We start from the raw sequence: 25195 nt of genomic DNA, 5'->3' as shown, positions 1-25195 counted from the left end.
AACAAATTTGTGATGGAACAAAGCTATTGGTTTCTGTAATTCTACAATGGAAAAGGCATTTGAATCTTTCCTGGAGCCTCAGAACATTTCACTAACATTACTTCATTTGTGCTTCCTTATCTATTGTGTTAGTGGAAGGCTGTAAGACCATACATGGAGTAAAGGGAGAGAAACATCATGAATAAGATTCATAAGAATTATAGTGTTTAGAGCACCAGCTGGAAACATTATCACGCTGGTTATCTCACACAGCAAATATTAGTGCACACAGAAATTCACCCACAGCTTAATGCACTAGTTCTAGAAGCAGAAGAAGCTGGGACTTGAGTTACTAGAGATGTGCGAGTCCCAGAGCTTCATTTCCACAGCTCAGATCACTGAGGGCTCAGTGAGGTATCCCAGGACAGCTGCAAGCCAGGCCTGCGACACACTGTCTAGTCCTGGTCTGCTCTCAGGAGGAGCACCACAGAGAAGACTGCTGAGGAGGCCGAACAGCAGCAATCTCGGAAGAGGAACAGAGAGGCAATCAAGAGATTGGATGTAATTTAATTCTAATGAAGTCCTACTCCAAGGTAGCCCAAAGGGAGAAATGAGGTTCTAGTGAGAAGAAAACTTTCATTCTGTCTTCACTCTACCTTGGAATCGAGTCTGCAGGTTCTCCAAAAATAATAATGGTAAGTATAGATTCATGGAAACACTGCAGTGAGGAGAGGAGAGATAAGCAGGGTTTGGGGTCGGGGGTTGGGGGAAGCAGCAAACAAAGAGATGCAGTCCTAGTTGTTATTTCTTCCTTCTTCCTTAATTAAGAGAACTCTGAATGACCCTGGGGCGGCATGATGGAGTTAACTTGTATTATAAAGCAAACAGGAGACGGAAGTCCTTAAAGAGATCAGTTCTAACCTGAGCTGTTTCTGATTTCCATATGCCTTTTTCTTTGATACCCTGAGTGGATTCAGGATGTTTCTGGTTCTTGACAGAGGAAACAGAGTTGTCTTTTTTCGCTACCTTCTTCTTTTCTGGGATCTACAAAAACAAAGAACACCCAAAGTCTGTCGTTTTAAGGAAAAGTCATAATTCAAAAAAAGAAAATGGCTGCTGAGTTTTAAAAGTCACTTCTCAAATGAGGGTTGAACACACAAATACAAAGGCAGCATTTCAGAAATAGCTTTCTAAAGATTGTGACTTTGCTGGCATCCTCTCTATGGTAAAGAGAAAATAGAGAGTCCTTAGAAAAGCTACTGCAGAAGCGGGGGCGGGGTGGGGGGGTGCAGGAAATGACAACATAGATTAACATTCAGATTTATAACTTTGCACCTGAAACGCATGAATATTCAGTCATCGTATCATATGCAGTGGTCTTTCAATGAACAATTTTAAAATCAAACAAGATTTGTAATACAGTAAGAAAACCTGGCTAGTTATTGCTTTAATGTTAGTTAACTAGGAAACATAAGATGGGAACAATATGAACGCCCTCATCAGCACATTATTTGCTGTTCATTTACTTATGAGCATTTTCCTTAACTGTATAATTGGACAATTCATTTCCTTTCCCAGTTTCCCCACATGCCATAGTATTGAGAACTAAAGGCTGGTACCAAAGGCTGTGACTTGGCAGAGCTGAAAAGATCATCGTCTTCGTCATCTCCAAACAGGCTCTCAACACTGGGCTCTAACAACTACAACAGACAAAACTCAAATTCAACATCCAAAACAAAAACAATTTACAGTGTCAGGTGAGCTGCAGAAGTGATATTTAATACAATAACAAAGTTATGTTGTAGAGAACCACTTGGAACTGACCCTGGATTTTTTGGTGCCAGAGAAAAGGTCAACATCTGGATCGTTGTCCTTTTGGAGCTTGTGACTAAAAAGGAGCTCTTCATCCTGAAAGACACCTGTGCTCTTGGGGCGGGTACCAGGATCAGGACTCTAGGAAAGAGGGAAGGTCATGTATTTTATAGACTCCCAGGGATTTACCCAAGGAAATAACACAGATATAAAGATTAGAAAACAAAGATGTCCCCGTGGCTCTGTTTATAGCGTCACAGAGCTATAAACTCTCAGCTTGTGCCCAGCTGACAGTCCATCACAAAGGGAATGAATTTCACAGAATACTCAGGAGATACCACAAACAGTGGAGAATCTATTTACAAAAACATACAAAACATACATAATCTGGGAAGATGATCTTTCAACCTTTGGGTGGCGTCAGAATTGTGATTTAACATCAATCTTTAGTTCTATACTGAGGAATATTTCTGGAATGAAAATATAAAATTAAACAAGTTCTTTCTACCTCATTCCCAAAGGGAAAAAGAGACAGCAGGTGCCTTAATATCAGAAACTCACAGGTGGTCAAGCACATTTACCTAACTTCTGCTTACCAGCATCTTGGGCCAAATACCTGGCATAGGTGGATCAGCCAACCTTCCACTTTGTCCATCCACATTCCACCTCATTACCTTCAGATTCCAAACAAGTTCTGTTTGCTAGGGTATCTGACATTTGCAAATTACTACTCACATTACTTGATTTGATACTATAATGCCCCAGACCTGACATTCTAAAATTCTTCCCTTTATTCTTTACTATCACAAACACAGATAGAAACAAACAAAAACACTCATTTCTGAAAAAATGTGTCTCATTAACTAATGATTATTGATTACACATAAAAGTTAGTGTAACACAGCAACTTAGATTAAAAGTTTTTTTTTTCTTTTTTTTTATTGGAGGCTAATTACTTTACAATAATATATTGGTTGGTTTTGCCATACATTGAGATTAAAACTTTTATATCTGAAATTTACATACAAAATCATACACAGTAAGAGATGGGAAAAAAATACAGCAAATTATTACATTTACTGTGTGTAGCTCTCATTTATAAACAAGGCTATCCTATTACTATAATAAAAAAAAATTCATAAAACATTTGTTGTTGGACTATATCTTCAGTCTGATTTACAAAAAGTACTGGCAATCTATGGCCCATTGCCAGTTTTATTTTTAACACTTATAAAATTCACCTACTTAAACTGTGTAATTCAATGGTTTATAGTATATTCACAGAGTTGTGCAAACACCACCACAATCTAAGTTTAGAAAATTCTCACCATCCCAAAAAGAACCTCCAAACCTACCAGCAATCATTCTCCATTTCTGTCCACTTCTTTCCCCAAATGTAGGAACCACTAATCTAATACTTTCTATCACAATGGATTTGCCTATTCAGGACATTTCAAATAAATGAATTCATACAATAATATCATTTCCCCCCGGCCCGGCTTCTTTCATTCAACACGTTTTCAAGGTTCATCTGTGTTGTAGCATGTGTTAATAATTTACTCTCTTTATTGCCAAATAATATTCTCTCATACAGCTATAACACATTGTGGCTATCCATTCATCAGCTGATGGACATTTGAGCTGTTTCCATCTTTTGGCTATTATGAATAATTACATTCGAGTTTTTGCATGAACATACGTTTTCATTTCTCTTGGATATACACCTAGGAGTGGAACTGCTGGGTCTGAGGAAGCACCAAACTGGTATCTGAAGTGGCAGCACCATTTTACCTTCCCATCAGCAATGAATTGAAGGCACCAGCTTCTCCACCTCCTCACCAACATTTGGCCATCATCAAAGAAGTCAACAACAGTGAGGGTGAGAATGTGAAGAAACTGGAATCCTCCATCATCCAGCAACTCACATCACAGAACTGACACTGAAATGAGATACTATTATCCTTCTGAAGGCTTGAACCTTCACAGCTTTGGCTCACCTTTCCTACTTCTTTTTTTGGAGCTTGGAAGCTGTTTTGATCTTCTGTTTTATCCTCTTCCTCATCAAATAAGCTAAGAACCGTTTTGGTTCTACTTTTAGTTCCTTTGTCCAATGGGGATGATGAAGAAAATAAATCAGAGTTCTTGGCTGTTTCCTGAGTAGGTACATTCAAAGATCCTTCCTGAAAATGGAAATAGTAAGGTAAGGGAAAAATGTGAGTAACATCTGGAAACACAAATACTATTGTGGGGCCTACCAAGCTCCTCACTAATTCAGTTACTATCATATCTGCTTGTTTCAGGGAATGACAGCTAATCACACTTCCTCCTAAGCGACAAAACACTCGGGCCAATTCTTGATCAGTCACTCTAATGGAGAGTCTAGAACAGATAACTGGTAATCAAAGATGATTTTTCCAATCAGTTTAAAACCTGTATGTATAACTCCATCCAACCAAGATACATTACGTATCAGTTATAACCCTGAGTCACACAGCTTGCTCATGAGCTAGAAATAACTTCAAAGTCACAGACAGAACACAAAAGCCAATCATTGCGAATGGATCATATATTCCCTAATAACTAACTAACACATAACTCCAAGGGAGGAATCTAACTGATAGAACTAGACACTTAAATTGTAGAAGGCTTTTACTATACTGTACAACTAGAAGAATCTCTAAAATAATCGTTAAATGCAGCATTTATTCATTCAACAAGCACCACGTTTCAGGCAAGATACCATTGATTAGAATAACTACTATTCTTGTATGAACTGCCAAGAAAAAAAAAAGGAACAACTTCTAATTAAACATGCCATCAATTGTGAGGTGCATTCTAATTTCAAAATGGTTAAACTGTGAAGAAAATATGCTTCTTTAAATAAAATACGTGAGTTTGAATGTGCCTACTAGGTGCAAGGTAATGCACTAAGCTCTCTCACAGATATAATGGATAGAAAAAAACGTGGCCCCAATCCTCAAAGGGCTTATCTTCAAGCAAGGGAGGCAGCAGTACAACACGCAGCTAGAATTCAGGGGGAAATGGGCTACAGCACCGCAGAAAAGGTCCACACGGAGATGATGAGAATGCCACACACTGACTCAGATATAGAGAAAATGTTCGGATCACTGTAACCCCAAGAAGCCTCAACAGGAAAAGTGTCTGCGACATTTCTTCACATAGGCCCTAGAAGAGAGCTGATCACACAGTAGAGAAAAGCTACCAATGAGAGAAAAGGTAGAGAGTGAATGAATTGCTGATTCCCAGATGCAGCCAGCAGTCTTATTCACAGGCCTCCTACAGGAGAGGACAGACATCCCAGGAGAAGAAAGCTAATGCGGAAGAAACAACAATTCACTTCACTCTGTAATTCACAGGCAATAGCATCAAAGACTGGTAAATGAAAATGAAAATCTTCTTAAAAGTTGTCACTGTAAATGTGATATCCTGGAGAAAAAGGGGGTGTATCAGGTTAAAAACTAAAGAAATCTGAACAAAGTATGGATTTTAGTTAACATTTTTTTTAAAAAAAGCTGTCACTATAACTCAAGTACAAGGGGAAACTCAAAGAGACCAAGGGAAACAGACTACAGAGAACAGAGTAAGTCAAAAAGCACAGATGTGCAGAGAGAAACCCAAAAGGAAAAATGAGCTGAGACAGAGAAAGGCAAAACAGGCGCTGACACGGTAACATAAAATGGGAAAATGTGTATCACAGTGTGCACACTCGTGCCTGGAAAAGAGAGCAACGGCAAGAGCAACGCTGAAGACCTCCGGGAATGGCGAGAGCAGGCACTTTCTTCTTCAAACTTTTCCGTGTTCTCAAAAATTTCAACAATTGAGTATTTTCTGTGGTAGACAAATGTAAGGGTAAGTGCATACATGTATGGGTTTTACAAGAACATCTGAGAAACAAAAACAACAGATGATACAAGAAAAAAAGAGTCCACCTTTCCTGACTCCTCAACCACAGGAGTTCTCCCAAATTCTGATGTCTCCTTGGTGCGCTCAGCCTTCAGAGCTACAGGCTTCACTCCAAACTGAGCCTCCTTTTCTTCTTCATCGCTGAACAGCAAAGGCGGTACTTCAGGGACAGTCTCTTTTTTCTATCAAAAGAGGAGTAAAAAGACATCCTCAAAAACAAACAAAAGGAAAGGGGCTTCCCTGGTAGTCCAGTGGTTAAGACACTGTGCCTCCACTGCAGGGGGCACAGGTTTGATCCCTGGTCAGGGACCCAGGATCCTGCATGACTCACGGTGTGGCTAAAAACAAACAAAGTGTGCCTGACAAGCATGGCAATGCACAGAAGAAGACAAAAGTGCACTCCTCTTCAGGGTTATTAGCTAAATGTTGGGGTCAGGAGAGGCAGGACAAGATAGTAAAGGGGCACAAGCGGGGAGAAGCAGTAACTACCACTGTCTCAGACCTGCAGACAGTTTCTGCCACCAGAGTCTGTAGTTGACTCCTGCATCTGTTAACCCCTTGTGTGCGCCATCAAGTAAACTGTAACCTCTGCTACCCAGCCTATCATTGGTCTCTCCTCTCTGCCTCCCTCCCTCCCTACACATTTCAGCTGTATGTCATCACCCAGAGCTGACCTGCTGAAATAAAACACCTACCAGATTACTTCATCTCCCATCCCAAACGTGCACAAGTTTGTATTAATCAAACCCTAAACATGCAAAGAACAGGCCTCTCTTTAGACCTGCCTCTACCTGCACCTCCTCAAACCTCACTCTTCCTGACACCTATTGTAAACTTCCACACTCCCACACCTGATCCCCAGTCGAGAGAAGCAAACCCTCTTCCTCTTTCCAGCAAGGCTCAGCTGTCACCCGTAAAGGTTTTCCTGTTCTCTTTGGTGAGTTATCAGATGCTTCGTTGATAGGAATATTTATATCTATGCCTAGCCTTTCCTGTTTTCCTAATTTACATTAACAGCTGTCATACATCTTTATCCATTCATTTGAAAGGATCAAGCAGTATATTTCTATAGCCAGTCAGTGTTTTATACCCAGTAAAGGTTCAGCACAAGCTCAGCACAAATACTACCATAATGCCACCATCCTCTCATCCCTTAATACTCCTTTTGATATAATTAATATGAAGACTTGCTAATTTTTTAGCTCAAGTGATCATAGTAGTAATGCCATTTATATGTAATTGCTGAGAGCTATTTAGACTAGATAGGCACTAATGGACTTATCACATACTATTACCAATTTTTTAAAAAACTTTAATGTTGATTTTTTATAAAAACAGAAAATTTACCATCTTAATCATTTCCAAGTGGAGAATTCAGTACTATTAAGTATATTTACATTATTGTAAAACCAACCTCCAGAATTTTTTCATCTTGCAAAACTAACTCCCTACCCATTAAACAACTCCCCATTCCCCTCTCCACCACACTCCAGGCCCTGGTAACCACCATTCTATTATTTCCATGACTCTGACTACCCTAAGTACCTCATGTAAGAACGATCATACAGTATTTGTCTTTTTGTGACTGGTTTATTTCATTCAGCATTATATCCTCAAGCTTCATCCATGATGTAGCCTGTGTCAGAATTTCCTTCCTTTTTTACTTATTCACTATTAATAATAATAGTGAATAATTATAATCTAGGACCAAACTATTAGCACTTGAAACTTGCTCTTATAAGGGATAGCCTGTACATTAACTGGCCTCATCTAACGTTAGCAGAATTCCATGCTACCGGGACTAAGCCCAGCAGTTTCCCCAGGTTGGGTGTGACAGGGCTGTTCCCTGGTCTCCCCTGAGACTCAGATGCCTACAACTCACACTGAAGGGGCTGTGTGATGCTTTTCTCCAGACTCCGCATGTGTACTTCACCTGTAAAATACCATTATCAGAAGGTCTCTAAAGTCAGGCAAAGGAGTTTTTCCACAAGACTCAGGCTCCAAGGTTAGGATTTAGGACCTCATTGAGGGAAGTATCAGTATTCACATATCATCATCTCAAAGATACTTCCTGGGCTAAGAGGTTAGGAATACCGTTGTTGCAGTAGGAACAGATGTGGGAGGAGAGCCGAACAGAGAGCTTCCGCTGTCACCATCATCTTCAAACAGAAGTGATGCTCTCTGGGCCTTCTTTTGGCTGTACAAACAAACAAAGAGTCCAGCTGGAGGCAAACGTGATTTTAAAAATACAATATTCTTTCCAGGCCGTACTTACAGGAACCCACCTACCACCAAGTCAATCTCTGACCTTACACAGTTGCATTTCTATCCAAATGACAAACTTAAGTAACTTGGACAAAACTTCACATTCTTTAGGGTATCCCAGGCGAAAAAAAAATAAAAGACAAACTATACTTAAACCCCTAACAAACTTAAGAAAAACAGTATTTTAAAGTTAAAAAAATGAAGAGAGGGAGTGCCTCCCTGGCAGCCTAGTGGTTAAGACTCCACACTTTCAATGCAGGGAGCATGGGTTCCATCCCTGGTTGGGAAATGAAGATCCCATAAGCCATCCAGAGATAAGCAGAAGAAATTAGGTAAGGAGCTATGAAGAAAAACATTTCACAGTATCAAAGGAGAATACTTTGCAAGTGAAAATCGAAGACATTTTCATTTGGACCATTACTAGGTGATGAATGATCAGCATGTCACCCCCAGAAACTGACATCTTGCACATCAAATACCTTCACCTGTTACCAGACACTGATGAAATGATTTCTTACAATGACTGTCTCACCTGTCCTTGGCAATAGCAAACAGGTCATCCTCGTCATCCTCCTCAAAGAGGCTGGTCTTTTTCACAGCCTTAACCTCCTGGTGGGTGGTCTCAGGGTCCCTAAGTTCTCCTTTAGACTTGTCAGATGTCGAGTTGGTCTGTGAGTCAGTAATATGCCACTGGTCCTTAAAAGATAAAATACATGTTAAAGTCCTCTGGCAACTCAGATTAAGAAACCTGAAAAATAAAATTCCCGTTCGTTAAACTAAGCTGCATCTAAACTAAGTGTACCACTTCTGAGGAAAGTTCATGTCCAAGGCTTTTCTTTGAACTCAAATCTAGACAGCCAGGTCCACTAAGCTCACAGACCTTCCGGTGTCTCCCTCCATCACTACCTACCACACACTCTCTCTCTGTGTTAGGATAAGGGATCTTCTCTACTTTAGAGATCAAAATTAATTATGAAGGGGAATGAAAAGGAACAAGAATGTTTAAAAAAAGTCAAGAACTCTCAACTTTAGAGAAGAATGATACTTGAATTAAAAATTTTTTAAATTCCAAAGTAAGCTGGGAAAAATGCATAAAAAGCTCATGTAGGGGATTTCCCTGAGATTTCCCTTAGCAGTGGCTAAGACTCCAGACTCCCAACACAGACAGCCCAGGTTTGATCCCTGTCAGGGAGCTAAATCCCATATGCCACAACTAAGAATGTGCAAGCTGTAACTAAAGATCCCACATGCTGCAACTAAGACCCAACTCAGCCAAATTAAAAGAGAAAAAAAAAAAAAAATCTCAGACACAATGAAATCTGCATCCTTATCACAAAATTCTGAATCTGGCCTTCAGAAAGCATTTAAGGAAACCCCACCAGGCTATGCTCACCCCTTCAAATCAAGTATCTCCTGAGCACTTGCTTATGCGGTCCTTTGGTCTCTGGAGTTTAGAGCTTTACAAATCCAAGTGGGTTTTGTAGAGGAGCAGCTGCTGTTATACAGAGTCTCAGGTTCTACCCCCAGACCTTTTGAATCAGAATCTGCCTTCATTAACAGTATATCCAGTGACTTCTTCACAAGTTACAATGTGCGAAGTGCTTCCCTAAAGAAGTCAGACTCAACACTGACCACAAGCCAGAACCCCCAAATGAGCTTTAGAAAACTCCACTGACGGGTCATTCCCCAAAACAATTAATTCAGAACCCCCAGTGGTAGAATCCAGGATCAGTGCTCTCTCAGGTTCCAAGTGATCTCAATGGCAGCCGAAGTCAAGCCACTTTTCTATAATGGAAGCCTGTTTATCTTTCCTCTGCAGGTACTATTGCTCCCTACTGTAGTTGGTATTTTAATTTTCTCTGAAATACAATAATATGATAAAAAATTCAAATGATGGTTGGCCATTACTACAGGGAGAACAACCCACTAACAATGCTAGAAAGAAAAAAAAAAGGAAAATCCATCACCGTTCACAGGTTTGAGTAGAAAAAGCAAATTATGTTGTGTCATTTTCAGTTTCTTTCAATAAAAAACTGAACATGTCTATGATTTATCTATCTGTATCTTACCCTCAAAACTTAACAACAATGTTAAAAAAGAGTAATTATTATGAAATAAGATTCTTAATGCTCACAGTTTTTATTATCATTATACTTAGTCTTTTTCTACACAGCTAAATCTGAACAGCTGCTAAACTGTATTCTCCACTGGCTCCAACAATATATATAATCCAGATACCAAAAGGCAATACTGTGAAGACTCTTACAGAAAAGGAGTTAAATCGGCATAAGCCACTCCTACCTTGTCGAGCTATAGTCCTTGATTAATGAAACACAGCGATCATTTAACAAAGTGAAATAAGCCCTAATTCATTTGGATAAGTATATATTATAAATTTGAGGACCATACTCACTTTATGTCCAAGCATTTTGAAAAGATTAATCTTTAATATTCTATAATAAATATCTTTCTTCAAGAAAATGACAATTTTGTGAATATAGTCTTTAGTGACCAAACTTCACTAGATCTACACTAGATAGAAAAAGAAGATGTTTAGGACAGCAGTAAGTCTTAAATCCATCAAACCACCCTACTCCTCACTAGGAGATAAATTTCCACCCACCTCCTCATCACTGCTGAACAGTAAGGCAGATGCTTTCTTTTTGGGAGGCTCAGAGGGCTTTGCTTTCTTTTGGCTCTGAGTCAGTAGAGACGATGTCTGCTTCTTAGCAGCTGGAGTATCGAAAAGATTATCCTAGGGAAAAAAAAGGGCAGAAGAATATGACAACTTTGAACACATAAAACAAAAAACTAGATATTATCTTGTGTTAAATTATGAGAGAGTAAGTCTCCAGTCAAGTGAAAAAAATATATATAACATCTTTAGGGGGGGTGGGAAATCATACAGTGCTAGTAAATGCCACTTCTCTCTTATGTATAACCCTACAGCAACAGCTTACCATCTTCTCTAACTGTATTCAGTCACAGAAGTGAAACAGAATTCAAAGGCAGAGCACTTGGGTGGGAGCAGAAGGGGGAGTAACAAGAGGACCAGGTCACAGAAATAGGAGGAAACTGTGGGGGGCCTTCTATGCTCACTGGGAGGGCCCAGAGCCTACAAATTGCATGAGAACAGTACAGCCCCTGCAGCAGCCAACAACCTGCACCTTTCTTTCTATGAATTACCAACCAGAGCAACGAATAAAAAGAAAGAAATGGGAAGCTTTCTCTACTCTCTCATATTTATGAAAGACACACACCGGGGGAAGAGAGAACAAAACCATCAAAGGGCGTGAGCCCAGGTTAGACAGAAAAACACTCTTAACAATATACTACAAGAGGTGAATGGTCCTGGAGTGTAAAGATTAGATAAATGGAGCCTTTAAGGAAATGGTGGAAAGGCAGGAAAGGCCGTGAGAGTAATGAACTGGTACTCACTGGGGATACCAAAGATAGAGCTAACATTTACTATGCATTTACCGTGTGCCGGCACTGTGCCAAGGGGTGTGCACTAGTTGTTAGAACTGTCACAATGACGCTATGAACTATTAAGCCAGAGGAGATTCAGAAAGGTTGTTTTCAATACTTGCCCAGAGTCCCTGATCTGCATGTGGTGGACCTAGAACATGAACATGGGGGTCTGATGCCAAAGCCCATGAGCTCAGCCACCCCATGATTCTGCATAAGAGCAAAGGTTCGCTTTTTCTTCCCTCTCATTTCTTTCCCCCACTTTGCTCTCTCATCCAGGGTGGGGTTGAAAAGCAAAGCAGGGACATGGCTGTCTTCTCCCCTCTACTCCCACTTCATCTGAGACACTCTTGTAGATCACTGGGTTTCATCCCCTAAAAAGTGTTCCTTAAAGCCAGATTATACAAGTGAAATCTACAAAGTCTTGCATGGAGCTGGGTCAAGAAATCTAAGGGCCTGCTCATTGTGCAGCTGAGAACTTAAGAAAGGAATCACTAAAATAAAAAACAAAATGTATTTGCTACATATGCCTCAGATGGCTTGGTTACTTTCCCATCACCCTGTTCTACTCTAAGAGCCTCTGGATACAAAGCGCCACTGGCAATGGTTTTCTACTAACTGAAAACTTGATTAGCTCCTGTTGCAATAACAATGTTTACCTCTCCATCTTCATCATCGAAAAGCAAGACTGAGGTGGGGGGTTTGCTAGGCAGGAGAGTTGCATCTTTTGACTTACTCACACTTTGAGAAGAAAACAAATCCTGTTGGATCAAGATTAAAGTTCCTGGTTAATACAATGTATCAGTTTTAAAGTGTCAAATATAAAACACTAAAGTTCATGGCACAACAGATGCCATCTATCTGGGTCTCTTTTGTCAGAGAGGAAAGCTTGCTGTCACAGTCCTTGAGGAACACACGTCAGACTCTGTCCTCACTATGTGCAGGTGAGGAGACCCACACCTGACTCCAGGTGGCCTCACAGGAACCCAGAGGTTCCACACTCCCACCTGGATGACAAAGGACAGGGGAAAGCATTCCAATCAATTTCCTACCATGCTTAAAAAATAACTTCCTTTTTCTGTCCGGAGAATCAGAGAGATAAACACATGTAACAATGGAAATAGAAGCTAGATTCAAAATTACTGGACCTGTGACTCTTTAACGTAGTTATACCTCTTTTTCCTCTAATAAGAGTAGGATATCAGTCAGTTCAGTTTAGTTGCTCAGTCATGTCCAACTCTTTGCGATCACATGGACTGCTGTATGCCAGGCTTCCCTGTCCATCACCAATTTTTGGAGCTTACTCAAACTCATGTCCATTGAGTCGGTGATGCCATCCCACCAACTCATCCTCTGTCATCAACTCTCCTCCAGCCTTCAATCTTTCCCAGCATCAGGGTCTTTTTCAATGAGGCAGTTCTTCACATGAGGTGGCCAAAGCATTGGAGTTTCAGCTTCAGCATCAGTCCTTCCAATGAATATTCAGGACTGATTTCCGGACTGGTTGGATCTTCCTGCAGTCCAAGGGACTCTAAAGAGTCTTCTCCAACACCACAGTTCAAAAGCATCAGTTCTTCAGTGCTCAGCTTTCTTTATAGTCCAACTCTCACATTCATACATGACTCCTGGAAAAACCATAGCTTTGACTAGACGAACCTTTGCTGGCAAAGTAATGTCTCGGCCAGACCACCTGACATGCCTCCTGAGAGTAGGATGTAATTTCTTTTAAATATATATTCAGTTTTAACTTTAAAATCTTTTGTACTCTTGACGTGACAGCTAGGAAATATTGCAAACCAAAACAAAGATCTGGTAGATTATGGAGAAACTTCCAAAACGCTATAAAATGTCAGCCTACAGTGCAAAGCAAGACCTGCAAACTGAGTTACATGAATCAGAAACATGAAATAGGACAACTGTTCCCTCAGGAAGAGTATCTTCAATACGTAACAGTCAGACAAATAGGACAAGAACACAGTTTCAAAGACTTCTCTCAATGAAATTTTTTAAAATCATGGAATCAATGTTTACTCAATACAGCGTTAATGAGTTCATTAAGTGAAAAGAGCTACACTTAGCCCAGTGGTTTTTGCCTGGGTCCCAAAGAGTCTCATAGGTCTGTTTAGGTAGAAGGAGCCAAACAGGAGGAGCACCAAGCTTCCCATGCCTCTCCTGCATTTTACACAGTGGCAACATTTCACTTAAAGAAAGGGCTCTATTGCTTTAAAAAAAAAAAAAAAAACTACAAGAGTCTAACCCGGAGTTCACAATTTCCTGAAATTACATGTAAATTTCTGCCATGTCCACATCTTTTTCTGTGAAGGACATCTACTACTTCCAGTGATACACACACTCTGTGTATCACTACATACGATACCCACTGTTCATACGATACCCACTGTTCATACGATACCCACTTCCTCCTGAAAGAAGAAGCTGTGTGTGTATTTCTGTTCTGATAGAAGCACCTTATCACACTGCACATCAATTCATAGCCTAAAATTTGAGCATCCTGAGTTTTCCTCCTAGGAGATGCACTAGATTTAAACTCAAATGTGAAAGGATTGTACACATATTGCTTTCTAAATACCATGTGTTCTCAAAACATTGGTTTCAAAGAAAGAACTAAAGTACTGACTAAGTCTTATACCTCTGAGACATCCTGAATCAGAAGTAGTTCCCAATGTCATATCCATGAAGTAATTTCCAGAACTGAGAAGAATTCCTTACCTCAGAGTCCTCCTCATCTGAAAATAAACCTTTGTGAGTCTTTGTTTCTGATGAGAGCTTGAGATTTTTGCTGGAAGGTAGCATAACCTTTGTTGGAAAAAAAAAAAAATTAAAGAATTAACAAACCAGAAACCTGGAAATAAGGGTTCATTCACTCATTTGTTCAGAAGATGTACTGAATCTCTGCTAGATGAGGTCCCAGGCTATACACCAGAAGAATAAAAACATCACGGACGTGGCCACGTTATCAACTGCATATAAAGAATTAATGCAAAAAGAGAAGTACCACGAAAAAGGATTTAAAAATTGGTATATGTTAGGAAAGAAGCAGCAGCAGTCCTTGTAAAATAACTTTCTCTGGACAGACGGGACCTGGACACGGGACACGGTTCGAGCAAGGACATTCTGGGCAGAGGGAACCACGAAAGAAGAGAAACACCAGGGAAGGCAGAGGGCTCCTCCGGGGGCGTGGGTGTGGAACGGACTGCCTAGAGCTATAGCGCAAACGGGATGTGGCCAGCCGGAGCCAGCGCAGGAGTCCGCCGCGTTCCCAACACTGGCACCCAGCTGGACGGCAGCGGGAAGGCCAGGCTTTCACACGAACACATGACAGGAGATGTGCTTTAAAAGAGGACACATCAAGCTATGCAGGATAGCAGCGGAAGGGACAGGAGCGAGCAGAGCTTAAAGACTGGGGGACGCAGCCCACTAGCCAAAGACAGGTCAATCTGAGCATCAAAAAAATAACGATGTTAATGGATTATAAGACAATGAATGGAGAACCCATGATTCTATAATGATACTAAAAAGGCAAGGAAGAAAGGGGAGAGAAAGCGATTCTGTTCAGAAGAATCCCAGCTAATAAACACAGGAGAAATGACAGAAGTAAAACAATATTCTTTTGCACATGATAACTGGTTCAGGAAAAGATCATCAATGCATCCACTTAATGCATCCATTAAAACCACACAGGAAGACAAAATCCAGTAACTGCTTAATCCAGGCAGTTGGGTGTTTGCTGTATTCTTTCAACACTTTACACAGCTGAAGTTCACTCTACACTTGAAAGGAAGCAATACTTCTCTTTGGGTTCCAGAGGAATTAACAAAATGACCCATATATACACTCCTAGGTTTAGTCCTCCCTCCTGCTCACCTTTGTTTCTGCTCTTGCTTTATTTTCATCTGTCTGATCCACAGTAGCTTCTGGCAAAGCCACTGTTTTTTCTTTGAACAGATCTCCTTCTTCATCATCAAAGATACTGGCAGTGGATTTCACTTTGTCTTTAGAAAGAGACCAGAGCATATAGTTACACAAAGGACAAAAATCCCACCAAAGAATTCGAAGATGAGAACTTCCTCTCTCTCAAAGAATAAACAGAATAAGCATGTTATTGCCCGATTAGTTACAAAAGAAATATTAAGTGGACTAGCTGGAATTTTTCAAAGAGCGTAAGAGCTGCTCCAGTGAAACTCACAGGACAGACAGTTAAACTATCTGGCTCACATCCTTCTCCAAAGAGCGGCACATGCTTTGAGTAGTCTGCACTGGCATAAAAGGTAGAAAGAGACCTACAAAAAGATCATTTACGAGTCAACCACTCTAGGAATCTGAGAAGTGAGGGTTGGCTTCTGCTACCCAGGTTCAGTCCTTGGGCAGAAAACTAAGATCCCACAAGCTGCATAGCCAAGAAAAAAAAACAAAAGCCAGGGACTTCCCTGGAGATCCAGGGGTAAAGAATTCTCCTACCAATGCAGGAGACACAGGTTTTCTGGTCTGGGAAGATCCCACACACTTCAGGACAACTAAGCCTGTGTGGCACAACTACTGAGCCTGTGCACCCAAGAGCCTGTGCTCCCCAACAAGAGAAGCCACCCAATGAGAAGCCCACACACCGCAACTGGAGTGCACCCCCACTCTTCACAACTAGAGAAAAGCCCACAAGCAGCAATGAAGATCCAGCACAGCCATAAATAAATAATTTTTTAAAAGCACTGAATTATACAGAATCAAATAATGAAACATCCGCCGTAATTCCACCTGCCCACCCAAACGAGAAGGCCAGCAGGAACAGTTTGATGTACATACTTCTAATTTCCACAAAAGATATAATAACATGTTAACTCTCGCAATTCACAAACATGGCTCTAAATAACATAAATTAAAAAAAAAAATCTTATGATTTGCAATTTTCCCTCCATGTAGCTAGGGTGCAATATCTTCCCATGTCAACACAGATAAACTTTAATTTTTTTCACAGCTTCACAAAATTCCACTGAATGGAAGGACCATACTTTACCCTACTGGTGACTATCCGGGTGGTTTTCAACCTTTTGCAGCCATGAGCACTGCTTCACTAAATTAGGTGTGAGGTGTGTGTCCCTGAAATGAGGGCCCTGGATCATGAATGTCCCAGGAGAGCAGCAGGTCCAGCAAAGTGGCACCTGTGATTCCAAATCAGTTAATGATAGCAAGCGAGATCCCTTCCAAGCCACGAGAAGCAGTACACCCTTTATTCACTGTCATTTCAGTCAGCCTAGATGTTAGCATATTACGTGTCTAGTCTGCACCCTTTCTAAAACCATGTCATTATTGCCCTTGCATTTCTGCTGCTATCCTTACGTTCACACTTATTGCTGGAAAATAAGCTAAGTTCGAAGAGCCTGCTTCTCGATGCTTCCTGGCCCACGGTCCTTAGGAGAAAGAGCTCTTTGCTCAGGTTGCTGGTAGTTGTGTGCACCTCAGCGGTCTACCTTTGTCTTCTGGAAAACAAGCCAATGAACCAAATCCTTTGCTACTCCAAGTGCAGCAAACGGACCAGTGATCTCTGCCCACAGGGAGCCTGTTAGAGATGGAGACTCAAGGGCCCCACCCTAGAAACTGGAATCCGCATTTTTACAACAGTCCTGGGAGAGCCATCTGCTCATTAAATAACAACTGATTCAGAGGAGTGACTTCAGAAACAAAATGGCTGAAATTTGAGGGGAGAAGAAAGGACAGTGCCAAAAGGGTCAAGGGGCTGAAAACTCCATCGGAGAAAAGTCAATGTCACCTGGCCTTGCTGGAACTGAACACCTGGCGTAGATGCTCGGTTCATACACAGTTTACTAAGGATGCTGGAAGAAAGCATGATTAAAACTTTCTTGGTAACTGAGAAGGTCAAAACTAGAATCCTGTCAGCTATTAGAGGGGAGCAGATTTTTCTCCCTATGAGGAAGATAATCTTAGTGATTAGTTTCTAAAGAAGAAAAGATTGGTCCATAAAATAGAGACTGCCAAGGCACCATAACTAAATAATGAGACAACTCTGATAGGAATGCTTGAGGAAGGATTCTAGCACTGTACGAGATGAGGAACCAGAGGAACTTCATGCCTTTTTAGGTCAACATTCTTTATCCAGCTACATTCCCTCCAACAGAGGCTGGAGCAGTACCTGTCTTGGGAGGTTTGCTACGGGATGCCGCGAAAAAGTCATCATCGTCATCGTCATCATCGAAGAGGCCAGCAGATGCTGGGATGTACGAGCTTTTCCCTGGAGGGGGCTGCTCGTGCTTCTGGGGCTCCTTCAGTGACGGGGCAGAGGCGGCACCAAACACATCAGTATCCCCTGTGGGTGGAAGGACAGGATAAACCAGCTGTGAGCCAGTGTGGGTGGGCTTCCTGACTTCACAGGAAAAAGAAAAAAAGTACCACCACCAGGAACATGTAGTTTCAATTCACCCACAAGCACATTAACAGGACCCAACAACGTGCATCCTTTACTGATACAGAATGTCCCACAGGGCAAAATCAACTGGTCACCCAGACTGAAAAAAACCCAAGGCCACTGGTTTCTAAGGGAATACGAGCTAGCACAAGTGAGCTCTCTGTGGATGCCCTCTGAAGTTCTTCCTATTCTCCTCCCTATTCAGCTCTTTGAAGAGGACAGTATTAAAAATTACAAAGTATTACAATACTATAGAGTTCTCAAAAACAAACTCTGAGTTATGATACCTAAAAATACAGAAACAGCTCCTGCCGGGATTTTCTTTCCAGGTTTAGAGGGTGAAGATGCTAGAATGAGAAACAGATAACATTTCAACCAAGAGAACAACTTTCCTTGCTCAATGCACCTTCCTAAAATAGGTACAACATAACACAAAGCTAACAGGAGACTCTCAAAAACGAATTTTTCCTCAAAGAGCCATTTAAAAATTCCTTAGTATTATCTTCTCTACCGATGTCATGACTTTTCTCTTGGTATTAAACCAATCTAGGCTGTGATTCCCATGGAAGATCACAGACTCTGGGCAGACCATCTCAGTGGGGCTGGCTGCCGAAGCCAAGGAAGATGAGCAGAGATGGGGAAGGCGGGAGCAGAGCAAGCAGGGCTCAACAGTTTTGACTCCATCCATCCCGTTTAATGAGAACATGCAAGTGAAAAACGAACAGCAAAATATCTGAGACATTAGTGCCCAAAACGAAGACAATAACAGGAAAGCAGGAAACGAGGCAAGTCACAGATGCCAAAAAGCGGAGAGTGGGAACCTCAAGACAATCAGGTCAGCCAGCATCACAGTCCAAAATCTGATGACTTCTGGCCTGGGGAGACCAAGTCACTTAAAATAACTCATTCCCAATTCTCAAGACTCATAGACCTAATGGAATAAAATTTTAAAGTTTTTTAATAGCATACTGTGCTTTTTAAAAATGTCACAAATTATTGTAATGTACACTGGGCTAAGGAATTACTGATCTCCAATTTAGATGTAGAATTTCAGAAATGTTTCTTTGAACTAACTTGATTAAATTAAGATATCCTCAACACTGCCAGAGTTCTTTCCCTGGTTGACTTTTTCTGCTTTCTCTATGAAAGAGACAAAATTGTGATATGGGTTTACAAACGGTACTTTTTTGTTTTTGCAAGACACAAATTAGCACAAATGAACTTTTTAACTAGATGAAGGCAAACGTAACAGTTTCCTGCCTAACAGAGAAACAAAGTTTGGGGATAACTTCAGGGGCTCCATCTCCTGATGGGAAGGAACCAGTTCTGGAAATCTATAACGAAGAAGCACAGTCAGCCTCAATCCATGCTTACCTTCATTAATAGGGGTTTGAGCTCCCCGATCCTGAGGGGCTTCTGTGAAGAGTTCACTCTGCTCATAATAAATTAAACGACACAGTTCAAAACAGCACAGGAAAACGGAACTGTATTTAAAGATTTCTAAAGAAAAGTGTCTTATAAAGTTTAAAAAATACACATCTACTGTTCTGCCAGAAAATCAATTCCAAAGTGAAGACTATGATGAAATCAGACCCTGAAACACTTTAGGTCTTATTGTTATTATTCAGCAGCTAATTCATGTACAGCTCTTTGTGACCACATGGACTGTAGCCCCTCCAGGATCCTCTGTCCATGGAATTTTCCAGGCAAAGATACTAAAGCGGGTTGCCATTTCCTTCTCCAGGGTATCTTCCTGGACAAGGAATCAAACCCACATCTCCTGCATTGGCAGGCAGATTCTTTACCACCAAGCCATCATGGAAGCCCAATTTATTCTATAGAGAAATTAAATACAAACATGGAAAAAGACAAAAGACAAGGTTAAAAAACAACCACTTAAGCAAGTAAATGTAAGTTTTTCACTATTAACATGCTCACATCCTCTCCCTACTTAACAAAGGCATCAAAATACAGTATTTCCTCACTTCATGATCCTTAGTTCAAAACCTCCTGAAATATGAAAGTAGAAGCAACTTCCAACTAAGAAGCCATTGTTTCCTTACTAAAGGAACTGAAAGTTATTTCTTCCTTGCAAACCCATGACACAGCTATGGAGAGCTTCACTGATTACCATGGACTCACCTCCTCATCCTCATCATCAAAAAGTCCCTTCCCTCCACTGAACAGGCCGCCTCTAGAACCAAACGGCGAGAAGTCTTCATCTGTCAGCTTCGGGGGTGCGAATAAGTTATCTTCTTCATCTAGCAAACAGAAGGGAATGCTTTGCATGGAGAATTAAAGATGGGTTTGGAACTCCCAAATCTGGGGATTAACATTACAATACCTCCGAAACTGGCAGGGAGTTTATCTAACCATATGTAATAAGCACTATTTGAATGCTGGTGGTCTGAGGGCCTTCAGACAAAAACCCATTGAATTTCTTAAAAGGTTCTTTGGGTTCCCACCCTCAAGTCTGTTAAGTGTCTGGAGCAGAGTGAACTCTGCAGGCGATCCCTTTCATCTCATTTCTTCTGAAGCAAGTATATGCTTCAGTTGCCATCAAGACCTATCCCACCAGAATTTGAGCGACAGAATGGTAGACTGAGGAGAGGTCAGATTGACACAGCCCCAAGTGGAAATACAACAGACAATACTGCCGAACGTGAAAGGGCCTGATATAATATTCCTTCCTGAAAACAAATGTTAGCAATCCCCAGTTTATAAATGTCTAGAAAGACAGCTAATGGTCCCTGTAAAATCCAGTAAATCAAACCTTTAAAGTATTTTTAACCCACACCCCCAAAAGCATGCTTTTAAATCCTTTCTAAAAGTGAACGGAGATAGACCTCATTTGTCAGCTTTAAAAGAGGCATTTTAATGAATTACGGAAGCGATATTCCCCTTTCCCAGTCAAGAGCCTCCTAAAGAAGAGGATCAAAGGGAAAGGCCTACCATCTGAGGGAGTTTTCCTTTCCTTCTTCTCTTTCAACGTCTTCTGAGGTTTTGCTTCCCCTGGGGATAAGGCTTGAAGAATATTTCACAGTTTAATAACACACAGTCTATTCTTAATATTTATCTACTGAACCTTCACGCACATCTGCCACTCTCACAACTCCTAAGCTAAGAGCAAGACATTCAACTTTGTGTCTCTGCTCCACCTGAGCACCAACTCAGCACCCTACCCAGAGAAGACACTCAGAAGTGCCTCTTTTTAAGGCAGAAGGGTCCAGCTATCACAGCAGACCATGCGCATACCAGGATCGCACTTGCTGAAAGATTTCTTCTGATATCTTTTCACTTTGTTAAATCACTAGAAAATACTGTATGCTACATTTTTTAGTCAAAATAAAATACAGGAGTAAATATTAAGCCAGGGATTTTTAATCCGGGGCCAATGGTTCTCTGCGTTATTCATTAATCCCCTGAAACTTCATATATAGATGTGTATATGTGCATCTTTCTTGGGGGAGGGGGCAAACCAGTGTCTACTTATCAGAGAATCTATAAATCAAACCTGATAAGAACTACAATTTATGCTTCTTGTGCCTTAGTAATTAAACAAGGAAACCCACCCTCAGGGAAGCCCAGAGAGGGGTCCCTATGGCCCCACCGCCCTATGAGTGCCTCTCAGAGGCAGTGACGTACTTGTGTGCTCCTCTTCCATTCGGCTCGAGGCGTCCCCTTTGATCCGAGCTGCCAGTTCATCAGCAAATGATGTAGGCCTGCTTCTTTTCTACAGTCAGGGAAAACCAAAAGAATCACTTTTTTGTACTATTTTTTGTGACTAACTAGTACAGTTTATTTTGGGACACCTAACAAAACTATGCAAACAATGGCAAAGAAATTGATCTGATGAGAAGATATGTTTTAACTAAATAAATGTAAACATATGCACCCTATAACAGATCACCTGAGAAAGAGGACTCAGTGTTCCTTCAAAGGGAGATGCTCTTTATTTCCTTATTTTTTTTTAAAAAAACTTCAACTTTAATACTCAAAATCTAGATAAGAAAAATACCACAAGGTTCTTGAGAGGAGGAGTATTAGGATCTTGAAACTCTCAATGTGAATATATATTGAATCATCTAACTAGTAAAATCTTAACATTTGGAGAAGTGATACTTGTTTGGCAACTTGGGATGCTCAACTATTATTTCCAAAAGTGAAAATGAATTACAGATCAAAGTGATGAAGTGAAAAATGATATGATGCAAAATTAGACAGTTACAAATATAAGTGACAGTAAAAGGAATGAATCCTAGGAATCCTTTCTAAAACCTTGCCAGGTGATGGCAATTAGAGCCTTTCTTACAGGTCTAGAAGTTTCTTCAGTGTCTTCAGCATCTTCCTCCTCCTTCTCAGAGTCAGCAAAAATGTCACAGCCATCATCATCCTCTTCTTCATCACTCATCTGTACAGTGTGCTAAGAGCATAAACCATCAGATTGAAAGCATCAGATACGGGCATCAAGCTGAAAAAGATACTACCACTCAGCCTTTAGACTTCTCCTTCAAAATGGAAGAACAAATAACGCACCAAAAGTTACGAAGCAGTAAATGTGCTAGAGCAAATCATACACAAGATTTATTTTCAGTGCCATAGCAAAACAATGGAATATTAAAAACGTCCACCACTAGAGAAATGAATCAACTAAATAAGTATACTATTATCTTAATAAAAATACTAATAGTTAAAAAGAATAAGCTGCAACAACTGGAGAGACATCCAAGGCGGTCCAAGTGACAAAACAATAAATGATAAACCCAGAATGAAATCACTACCCTCTGATACACACCACTGCTACAAACACGGACATATTTGTAAAAGCAAAGGACAACACTTGGAAATATGTACTTTCAGATAACACCAGTTACCTCTAGAGAGTGTAAAGATATGAAGAATAAATGACTCAAACTTAATCTTATGTGTTAAGTTTTTTTACAAAGGTAGCCACTGTATGTAAAAGCTGTTTAGTTTTTTTATTTTATTTTTGTTTGTTTAGTTTTTTAAAATTTTTAACATTTAAATCAATAAACTGTGCCAATCACTATGCTGAAAGCACTTTTTCAACTAATTTAATCCTTTGAACTGAGGTTAGCAATGGCACGCAAAACAAATCTATTATTTTTATTTTAATAAATAGTTCCACCAAGGCTTTTAAATTACCATATTATATTATTTGAAAAACTGTCTGAATTTATCAATCTTAATAGTAAATTCCATAGAAATACATACACTCCCCAGAAGGACTGATTATTAAAATCATAAAGACAAGCCACATTTGTGAAACACAACAGTGAAAAATAAAAGTAACAATCAAAAAGTGCTGAATCTTTCATTTGATAGTTGGAAATTTTTGTGGAAAAACTTTTTCTCAGAAAAGTGAAATACAAACTGGAATCATCTCAATATACTGCTAAACGTATACTACAGTAGCAAAAATCATACATAACTCCAGTGCTGATGAGATTCTGGGAAAATCATTATGAGCCATCTGTTAATATGGAATGTCTATTAAACAGTAGTATCAAGTAGTGTTAGATCACCTAATTCCTAAGAAACGAGGTCAGAGGCAAAGGGTTTTTATGAATTAAAACTCTGAATGCAGTATTATCTCAAAAATAAAAATCTTAAAACTATTTCCCATAAACATTTAGAGACTACAACAGTATCATACATTCATGTTAAACAAATACGTAAGTTTACAAAGCAAATTACAAAGGCTACCTAAAACGACAAAGAAATCCTTATGATGAGTTAATATAAAATAACGAAAAAATAAACTATGCATGTGAATGAAAAGAACATGTCCTTAGAAGGATATATAAAAATTAAGACAACAGTGCTAAGACAGTAGGATGATAAGATTTCCGTTTCCTGAGTGTTCCTCTGCCTTGCTGCAAGATTATCTTAAATTTTAAAAAAGGAAAGGTGAATTCATATGAAAATTTCAATATGAGTAATTGGGCTGTGTTTTTGAGGCTCTGTTTCTCAGTTTTGTGTTTTTTTTACTTCTTTGTTGTCCAAGAAAAATGAAGAAAATATAAAGTAAAATTGAGAAAAAATATACAAGGAAGTAGTTAGCCTAAAAACATTAAAATCTGAAGGAAACATGAATATCTATAAATATGAATAAATCCTTACTTTCCCGTAAGTCATTCAAAAGTAATTGTAATATAGATTTATTATACATGCTATGTTTAAATTAAAACTCAAAAGTCACTTCAATATATGCATCTTACCCGGTTTTGATCATTGTCACTATGATTGGCAAAATCTTCATCTGACTCCTTTTTGGGGGGGAAAAAAAGGCTTTGTTAATACTGGCTCTACTTGGAAGTATAGAAATGATGTTGTGTCTAAGTCTCTGGGGCAGCCACCACCGACTGGTCTCTGAATTGACTACTGATCACCTGAAGTATCAAGGTGCAGATGAGGTGGAAAGCTGGCAATATCACCAAGGGCTATTCCAGTTACACGTCATTTTTGTAATTCTTTTAAACCTCTCTGACAATTTACTCATATCAATCTACCCCATCATTTCTAACCTTTGGATTAAGAGTTGCACATGTGATTAACTAAATTATCAAAAGCTAGTTTGCATTGGTTTGCATTTTGTTTGGTTTGCAGTCTCTATTTTTCCTTCTAAGTAAAACCATTACTTCATCAGGCCCAAGAAGGGAACATTAATATTTAATACAAGCCATTAGGTAAAGAGTTGCTTCAGAGGCTAAAAGCAAAGGGTTTAGCTAACGACAATCAGTGAAAGCAAGGCTGTTTTTAAAAAGTTCATTTCCTTCTATCAGGTTTTTTGGAAGGGAAGGCTGGAGGCAGAAGGAAAGGAAACATTGTAGAAACAGGAGGAGGAGGGGGAGGAGCATGCTACAAAACTGTCACCTTTCAGAAAGCAACACTCAGGAATGATCTTCCAAAGAGTTTCTACCCATTGCAGTAACAAATATTCCATTTAAAGAACAACGCCAGATACAACAGGGGTCAAGGGCAAGGCCCACAGACTCTGAGGCCTTAGAGAACAGGGAGTCAGATCAGGCTCTTTGGGTGTGAAGATGCCAGAGGTAGCAGTAAAGCTAACATTTAAGTGGACACTTTCAGCAATCTTCTGGCCTAGAAGGTTTTGAAGTAAAGAAAGTTTTAAATATGGACTTTTCTCCTAGAATTACTCAAAGATACAACTTACTCAAAGACTGTATCTCAGGAAGAGATTCCACCAAAGTATCTAAGCTGTCCCCCTCAAAATACATTGGTAAGAAGAGGATTTGGTGGGGAGGTGGGAGGGAGGGTAATGGTAAA

General features: G+C 40.0%; 1 protein-coding gene across 6 annotated transcripts in view; it reads right to left on the bottom strand.

Moving 5' to 3' along the window:
* Positions 1-25195, bottom strand: part of WASHC2A (WASH complex subunit 2A) — a 44632-nt gene that overhangs the window by 5359 nt on the left and 14078 nt on the right. For 3 of the 6 annotated variants that reach the window (XM_055425234.2, XM_055425237.2, XM_055425236.2), the window contains exons 8-26: positions 24127-24174; positions 22197-22307; positions 21530-21617; positions 20837-20908; positions 20027-20145; positions 19259-19316; positions 18172-18231; positions 17612-17785; positions 15334-15461; positions 14179-14265; positions 12108-12209; positions 10604-10735; positions 8513-8676; positions 7810-7912; positions 5742-5897; positions 3789-3971; positions 1804-1932; positions 1599-1679; positions 901-1023 (exon numbers count right to left, since the gene is read on the bottom strand). In XM_055425234.2, the coding sequence (XP_055281209.2) occupies positions 901-1023; positions 1599-1679; positions 1804-1932; positions 3789-3971; positions 5742-5897; positions 7810-7912; positions 8513-8676; positions 10604-10735; positions 12108-12209; positions 14179-14265; positions 15334-15461; positions 17612-17785; positions 18172-18231; positions 19259-19316; positions 20027-20145; positions 20837-20908; positions 21530-21617; positions 22197-22307; positions 24127-24174 (2118 nt within the window). The remainder of the gene's footprint in view (positions 1-900; positions 1024-1598; positions 1680-1803; positions 1933-3788; positions 3972-5741; positions 5898-7809; positions 7913-8512; positions 8677-10603; positions 10736-12107; positions 12210-14178; positions 14266-15333; positions 15462-17611; positions 17786-18171; positions 18232-19258; positions 19317-20026; positions 20146-20836; positions 20909-21529; positions 21618-22196; positions 22308-24126; positions 24175-25195) is intronic. The other 3 variants (XM_088842099.1, XM_088842100.1, XM_055425235.2) reach the window with 2 other exon arrangements.

Source organism: Moschus berezovskii, chromosome 12, assembly GCF_049115385.1.
Source record: "Moschus berezovskii isolate FMDL1 chromosome 12, NW_MosBer_1.0, whole genome shotgun sequence".
Classification (NCBI taxonomy): Eukaryota; Metazoa; Chordata; class Mammalia; order Artiodactyla; family Moschidae; genus Moschus; species Moschus berezovskii.
Note: the sequence above shows the minus strand (reverse complement) of the source record. Positions and strands in the feature narration are given on the sequence as shown.